Source organism: Rhinolophus hipposideros (genome assembly GCF_964194185.1).
Source record: "Rhinolophus hipposideros genome assembly, chromosome: 6".
In the NCBI taxonomy this organism is placed as follows: Eukaryota; Metazoa; Chordata; class Mammalia; order Chiroptera; family Rhinolophidae; genus Rhinolophus; species Rhinolophus hipposideros.
Genome location: NC_138052.1, coordinates 97,744,416 through 97,752,967, shown reverse-complemented (window position 1 = coordinate 97,752,967; position 8,552 = coordinate 97,744,416). Strand labels below are relative to the sequence as shown.

The 8,552-nt window shown below is 44.5% G+C and overlaps 1 protein-coding gene across 2 annotated transcripts in view; it reads left to right on the top strand.

Moving 5' to 3' along the window:
- The window catches only part of DRC11 (dynein regulatory complex subunit 11), a 133,028-nt gene extending 126,541 nt beyond the window's left edge, over window positions 1–6,487 (top strand). For both annotated transcript variants that reach the window (XM_081051929.1, XM_081051928.1), the window contains 2 exons: window positions 2,565–2,803; window positions 5,862–6,487. In XM_081051929.1, coding sequence (XP_080908055.1) covers window positions 2,565–2,803; window positions 5,862–5,990 — 368 coding nt within the window. In that variant the 3' untranslated portion in view covers window positions 5,991–6,487. The remainder of the gene's footprint in view (window positions 1–2,564; window positions 2,804–5,861) is intronic.
- Window positions 6,488–8,552: the final 2,065 nt, after the last annotated feature.

Genomic DNA, 8,552 nt, shown 5'->3' with positions numbered 1-8,552 from the left:
GGTCTCAAGAAAGGGAAGAGGGTGAAGATTAGTGTGAAGAACTGAGGTGCCCTTTGCATCTCAGAGAGGAAATAAAACACAGCACTCGGTCCAGAAAGCACATCCACGGCCATCATCTGCCTCGGGCTCCTGGCCCCCGGGCCTTACCGCCACACCCATTGCTGGCCCTCCCGTTTATGTTCTCCATGTACACCACTGGGCCACAGACTTGGCAGCCTGCGGGCGGCCTCAGTACTGGCTGCGGGGCTCCCTCAGTGAGCCTACCAGGCTGACTCACTCGGCACCTGACTCCCCTTTTAGCCCCTTTAGTTAAATGTCAAGAATGAGCCTTTTGCTTTGTAAAGGCAGGAGAGGCTATTCTTTTAAAACCTAATAAGTCCAGTCCATCACACATGAAATGGAAGTCAAGCCTGATTGTCTGTCCCTTCTCTGGAGGTTGACATGCCTCTGGGCAAGTGGGCAGTCCCACCGTAGCTGTGACTGTCCCCCACAGAGCTCCTTACTGCACCTCCATTACAAAATGGCGAGCGTGGGGAAGTAATCAATGACTTAGGTATCTTGAGGAATCGTAACCAAAACTCTACATGAACATCAAGTATACACTTACATGGTCAATAGTGTGTTTATATGTACGTGCTAGACCAGAGTAATTGTCTTTTTTTTTTTTACTCCACTATGGATGAATCTTGTAGAGATTCCTTATGTTGGAATCTTGGATGGCTGTGAGTACCGTGGCTTAACAGGGAGGCAGTGGGGAGAGCTGAGTATTTGTTGCTGGGGCGCCCTTGGCCCTCATGGTTACCCTCTGACTGGTCCACTCCACGCTGCAGGTAGGAATTTGGCCCGTGGGCACCCACGGCTGAATCTGTGCTAGGTTCCCAACCTGGGGTATTGACCAGGTCCTCAGCCGTAGGGGTGGTCCCTTGAGATTCTCCCATAAAATGTGTTCCCTTCTCACCTTCCAGAGTCACTACTCAGAACTGTTTGCACTTTTTTTTAGATGTTATAAATTTGGGCAGCAGACATACTAGATCCCAACGGATGACACTGTCTGGTTCTGGTGGTATCTGCTTATTTTTGCATTGCTTTGTCTTCTGATTTCTAACCCTACAGCTGTTGTATTTAGATAAGGGTCCTCCTCACCTACTTCAATCTATCTTTATACAAATAGCTTCAAAATATTTTGTACTTGATTTTGTGTCATCGTCTGTAATTGATGTTTCAATGAGCATCAGGAAACTTCAATACAAAGTAGAATGACAAAGAGTAATAATTATCACAAAAACGCAGTTACACAGCGACAAAAATAAAGTGCCCATCATGTGTGAGAATGGTGCCTCCCTGCAGCTCTCAGTCCTTGAAGCCTAATGTTCCACATTTTGGAGACACCAGCAGGCCTCATGAGAAATGGACCTTTTCCTAGCACTCATTTCATCACAAGGCCAAGGACCTTCCACGAAAGAGGACAGTGGAGGTGGACTGTTGGAATAGCTCAGGGCCCAAAAGCCAGACACTCTGATGCGGCTCGTAGATGGCAAGTTATTCTGTGCCTGGACAGTCATTAGAACTTTTCACTTCTCTCGCATTTTTGGATCAATGTATTTGGATGATGTAGTCCAATCATGTAGTAATGGTCACTTTTTTTCATGTTCCCAATATTCCTCAAAGGAAGTCAAGATGCTTTAGAGACATTTGGCCAGATCCTCCCCAAGCAGAGACTGGCCCTGAGAGAGATGGCCTGGGCAGTGCCCTCACCCTTCTGGATACAACTAAACAAGTGACGTTTACTCCCCTCTCTTTACAGAATGGATGTGGTTCTCTAAGTGTGATGTTCTCTTAGTGTAGTGTGGTCGTCCCTTTTATGTCTGAAGTCACGTGAACATCAGGAATAACTTCATCATTCATCTTCACAACATCCCTGTGTTCTGAGTGAATCTCTCAGTTTCTGCAGATCCCACAAACCCAAAGAACAGCCGGATACCCAGCCAGTAGATGAGCCCAGCTATGCGTGTTTACAGTTGTTAGGGGGAGAAAGGAAGGACCAAGTGCTCTGTTTCACACAATGTGTCATACAGTGTCTCACACCCAAAGGGAAGTGAGCCCATCAGTGGCTAGTGGAAATTGAAATCTGTATATAAAAATTACGTAAGAAATGAACTTTAAGAAAAGTCATATTCCTATTTATCCAAACTCTGGTAAACATACTCTTCTAATAAGCAGAGACCCCATATATCGACACTGTATGGGAATTTCCATGTTGGACATCTTTCAAGGTACTATATTGACCGTGGTTTAATTTTTTTTCCTTGTCAATTCCCAAGGGGATTTGTGGGTCTATAGACCCCAAGGGCATCGATATATATGTCCTATGGTTGAAAATCACTCGGACAGAAGCATTTCGTTATGTGACTTTCTGCTCATTTGAATTTCAGACAATCTGGAGTAACCTCCCATGTACTCCTTCCTTGAGATGCATGTTCGTACTGAGAGCTAGACTGATAAATAGCGCCTTCTCTGTGGTGACCCTAGTTTTCTGTGTCTTTCCCACCATGTCCATACAACAGTTCTGTGGAAGCAGATCATTCAGCGCAGTGGGGGAGTCATTACAAACGCCTTGAATGTGAGTTGTCTGGCTAAGGTCACCGATGGCTTCACCCAGGGACACATAGTGGAAGTGGTTAAGGGTGTGCTCACAGACCGGAGGATCCGGCAGCAGGCTCAAAAGCCGCTGGTCGCCCTGGAGTTTGTCGCAGCTCTAAGCAGCATGAACCCGGTGTACCAGGAGGAAGAAGAGAGCTTTAAGGTAAGCAAGCGCCCGTGTGGCCGGATCTCAGCGGTGAGCACGTGTCCACCGCCTCCTCCCTCTGGTCTCCTGAGGTTCACGAATTTGAACTCTGCCATATGCAGTGAAATTTAGAAGCTCGAAATGATTGGATCACAAAATGTTTCCAGCCTTAGCAGTAAAGCCTGTATCTTCCAAATTTTATCATTCATTCCAAATTTTAGAAAAATCATGGTCCATATGACCTTATAAATAACAGCCGGGTTGTAGAATTGCGTAACAGCTTCAAAACCACTGGATTCACACACACACACACACACACATACACACGCACGCACGCACACACCCGTCTCTTGGTTCTCACTGGTTTTCACTTCAGATCTCAAGTAATGGAACAAGTTTTGCATAGAGAAGTTTTTGCATTCCCCAAGTAGCATATTTCAAGCCAATGATGTTTTTGTCCCGATTTTGCCATGGTCCTTTCCATTTTCAGCGCGCCACCTGCGATAAGAAATCATAGAACACACCAAAACTTAGTTTGTTAATTTGAATGCATTCTGAGATGTTCACAGGATGTTTTAGATCTGGAGGAAACTTTGAGAATCAGCTCTTCCCAACCTGTCCTTTCTAGGAGGAAAAGAAGTTGCAGAGACTTACGTTCTCATCCAAGTACAATCAGCGTTAGTGCCCTGACCCCCACGCCCAGGCCAGCAACCCCTCCTCAGAATCCTTTCAATCAAAATGAATGCACTTGGGTTCTCTTTCTGTGCCTGGATGTAGTTTCCTTGGCCCACAGGGAAGACAAGGGAGGAAAATTACGCCCATACAATGACACCCACCTTAATATCAGCCACGCAATCACCAGCCTCAGCTCTGGAAGCCTGCCTGAGATCGGGAAAATTTCCCTCCATACTGTGTCACTTTTCCACCAACTCGGAAAAACTGTATTTGCTTCCAGCTTTGCTAATGCTGAGGGGAAAGGTGGAAAACAGTCAGACTATTGAGCCCTGCAGTAATGACCCAGCACTGGGGTTGGCAAACTTTTTCCATAAAGGGCCAAAGAGAAACTGTGTTTTAGGCTTTGAAAGCTGTGCGGTCTCTGTCACAACCGTCCAGCTTTTATTTGCAGAAACAGACAGCAGTCTAAGATGTGGCTCATCTGCCATAGTTTGCCGACCTCTGCTCCAACGAAACAGAAAAAAAATATTTCCAACTCCAAGCTAACTATTTGCCAAGCATTTGAATCAATAGTCTTGTTAACCTTTTAAACCTTGCTAGTATTAATTACAAATATTTATCCTTTGTAAGTAATATATCATACTCATTTCTGAAATCCCCAAAAAAGAAAATAATAGAAAGGAAAAAAAAGAGGCAAAGTGACTTGTTCCGGGTCACACAGCTATAAAAGGGCAGAGCTGAAATCCAATCCTTACTCCAGAGCCAAAAGTCAATTTTATTAACCATATTCTGTGCTGTGTCTCAATATTAAAAGTTCATCACCTAAAGTACTTGGCCACCTCGCCTTACACTGAAAGCACAGCCAACGCTAAAAGAAGGATGAGAAAACCCCAAGTGTCAAAACAAAGATAAATCTCAGACACAGGGATAGCCATATGCCTGGCATGTAGCAAAGAGAAAAATAAGGGAGAGAAAACCAAAAGAGATTGAGTCATGGAAGATACAATAGTTATACCTGCTGCTTCTCTGACTGGATTTCTGATATCCCAATATCACCAGGGAGCATTCACTTCTAGACATCATTATAATCATGGTAAGTTCTGGATTTGGGTTTAGAGATCCATGTAGAAGCAACTGCAATACTACTAGGGAGGGAGAAATAGTAAGAGAAGTAGAGACCAAAACAAAGCCTGTACTCAAAACGAATCTGAAAATCAAACTTCCAAACATTTTAGGACATCTAGTGCTAATCTAAGTACAGGCTGACAAAAATTTTGAAATTAATATGATGAAGAAGTCCAAAAAATAAATGAAGGCATGACTACACAAAGTTATAAAACAAACACAGGCAGAAATAGAGCAAGGCGCTACTTATGAAAAAAATCACTGAAAGTTTAGAAATTCAAAATATAGTAATTAACATTAAATAGTAAAAATAAAAAGGATATGAACTCTAGAATAGACATGGACAGAGAACAAATTAGTGAACCAGAGGATGGCCCTGGGGAGCTCCCCAGAAGGCAGCACTGAAAAACAAAAAGATAAAATCTACAAACTGCGATTAAGAATCTTTAAAGATATTGACACCCAACTAAGAGAAGTTCTAGAAGAAAATAGAACGATCAGTAAAACAATAATTTGAAGAAATACTTCCTGAGAATGTTTCTGAATTAAGACATAAGTTCTCAGATTAAAAACAAACTCCAAGGGACCAGCAGAACAAATAAACACAAATCCCCACATACATGCATGTTTGTGAACCTAGGAGAAGACCATAAACCAGTTTTAAAAGACATCAGGTTACCTACAAAGAAACAACAATTAGGAAATTAGACATCTGTTTGACCACAATAGATGACAAAAGACAGTGAGGTCCTGTCTGCCGAGTGCTGAGGGAAAATAACTGTCTACCTAAAATTTATGTCCAACTAAACTGGCATCCAAGAGCATCCAAGTGCTTTGTTGGTATTTCGGATTCAATATTTCTGCCATGTTTCAACAGTGTTCCTCAGAGTGTTTGTATGGCCTCCCATGGTGCACACAGGGCCACCAGTCCAGCTTCTAGTGGCCCTGTGTACCCCATGGGGGCCCATTCACATTACCAAGAAATCCCACACCCTCAGGATTGAGTAAAACACCCAGGAAAATAGGGGATTTAGTTGGGAAGGGTCAATAGTTAGACTTGGCTTGTGATTCTCTGAAACTGTTAACTTCTTGAGTAGAAGCTTCAAATTGTGTAGAAACAAGGGTGAGTAAGAATTTGTATTTAAACATGTGTTAAATGCCCAGAGTTTAATGGCCTTATGCCCCTTCCTTCTTAGCAAGCTCTTCTTTATTTGTAAGAGTATTCAAGTGAATTCATACCATTTTGATGATTTCCTAATCATCTGCTTTATTTCAGAACTGGTATGCCAAAACCCCTATGGGTAAAAAGCGCAACTTGGCATTAACAGAAGGGAACGCAGAAAAGGAAAGGGATAAGGGGAAAAAGAAGGAAAAGAAAGGGAAAAGGGAGGAAAAGAAAAAGTAATGCCTTTCTGAGGAGCGTCCTTGAGTCTCTCTCGGGGATGGAGATGGCACGTGTCTCCAGGGAAAAGATCCACCATTGCCTCTCTGAAGAAGACCCAAGCTGATGCCGCCAACTCCTCAGCCTCTGAATTTACTCAGCTAGACCTTTGCAGGCTGTACATCAAGTTAGTTGTCCACACAATTGTTTCTAGAGCTTGTAATTGGTTTTCAGTCTATGTAAAATTTGTACATACCCGAAATTCACTCTTCACACACTCCACAATATTTTCAAGTTTGACACGTCATCTCATCTGTCCTAGTTGCCGAATTTAAAACTTGATAGCTAGAAAATAACTCTTGTTCGACAACTGGTAAGTGACTTGAGTCTATCACCAGCACACTAGCTTTTTACTAACCCCTATAGACTGTATATTATCTTGCACATATTTTAATGAATTAATTCTTTGCTCTATTAATATATTTTATATAATGGAATAAAATTCTGTTGTCCTTGAACTGACTCAGTCGTTTGGTTCCTGGAGCTAACAGAGACCTTGAAAATGAGCCGTGTCAACCTTCTGACTTTGAAGATGGGAAAGTAAGACCGAGGATCCAACAGATAACATTTGGGACATCGGACCAAAGTCATTGCCTTTTAATTCCCAGTTCTCTGCTCATGCAAAGCACTGGGACATTGGCAGGCCAGCAGCCGGATGAAAGCTGCAACAGAAGAATAGGGTAAATATAGAGAAGAGAAAGTCTAAATGAAAAAGAAATGCTAAATAAGAAAATGATTACGGGATAGAAAAGAGTCAAAAGAGAAATTAAAATTCTGTGCGAATATGGAAGGTGACTTGGTGGGAGATAGTAAGTAACCCACTTCTAAATTGTGATGAGAACACATTCAGAGAAAGGAGACTTAAATGGAGGTGCGATTAATTTAATTTCAAATTTATGACCACCCTATCTGACAGTAAGTTTTCTCTTGGCCTAGGGGTTAAGCCTCTTAGAAATTCAGTCTCTGCGGTCAGTTCTAGTGGTTTAGAGCAAAGGCCTGGACGGACCCAAGCCGTTCTCGCCCCAACTCTCGCCGCCCTTGCTGACTCATGCATTTCCTCTCTGCCTCACTGGCTGGTGTGTGAGAGAAACCCGGCTACGACCAATGCCCGGCCCCGAGTTCTCAGGGAAAAGCTCTGGCTGCCCGATGACTTCTGCTGCCCAGCGTGACCCTGTCCAATGGAACAGGTGCTATGAGGGAGGCCTCCACCGTCGTGAGATGGCCATGCAGCGTAATACTGCATTGAAGGAGGGGGTAGACAGGGGAGTGGGAAGCTCCTGCCTCCTGAGGGCCAGGTCAGCAGGGTCCCGTGAGAAGCCAAGGTGAGGCCCTGCAGGAGCTGGGGTCTCTGCGGGGTCCCCCCACCACCCTCCATCTTCAGCACTTTCACTCAGCTCTATTTCCCTTGTTAGAGCCAGTCTGGGGATCTGATAAATCCCCATACGTTGCTTCTGGGGTACCCTGGCTCCATCCCTAGAGCCCCTGGCTGGCCTTGCTGCTCCCCATCCTCAGGCCTCACCCCAGCCTGTCTGGGAAGGAAGACCAGCCAGCCATCTGGGAAGACGGTCAAGGCTTCTTGGAAAGCACTGGAGGCTCTACTAGGCTGGGCCGCACTGGGTCCAAATTCACAAACCAGCTGAGTGACCTTCGGCCAGTCCAGCCGCACATACATATACGTACACACCCAACACATATACATACTACACACAGAAACACACATGGCCCACTCCGCACACATACATATTCACAGGAACACACATAGAGACATGTAAGCACACATACACAAATACACATGTATACACACATCCCACACATACATGATAAACACACATGTTTCATGCATACACACATACAAAAGGCAGGGACAGGCTTCACCAAGGCCAGAGGTAGCCCGGTCCCGATTCCAGGCATCTGGAGGATCGCAAGGAGAGTCTCTGTAGGGGCACGCTGAGCCCTGGCAGTCCTGCCGCTCTTCCCCACGGGCATGGCACCGCCACGCTCTGGGGCCCAACACAAAACCTCAGTCATTCCGCTTTCCGTGGGCTCATTATCATGAGCGTCATTTCATCCCGGCGGCACAGTAATCCATTCCCTGTGTACGTGTATGTATTATGCAAGATTCAAAGTCACTTGATGCCATGAGGAAAATGAAAAGGCTCTCTGCATAGGGCAGAAATAATTTGCAAGACCAACTTGGGGTAGAGTGTTCGCAAATGAACTCCAGTGGTCCCACAGCTTTCAGAGGACCAGCCAGGCACCCCCTTTGAAGGACTGGGTAACAAAAGGCCCCGGATGGGTGCATTATAATTTGCTCCAACCAGTTCCAAGGGACCATATTTTCAATAGAGTGGGGAGAAATACTAATGTCACAGCACGTGGGCATTGTGCTTCATATAAATATACACACAAAAGCTAAGTGAGGGTATTTTGGATGTCTTGTTGGGGAGGATGTAATTAAATTTACCTTGGCGAACCCTTTGAAGTCTGTGGCTAACTGTTTTATATAAAGGTAACCCTCCCCATCAG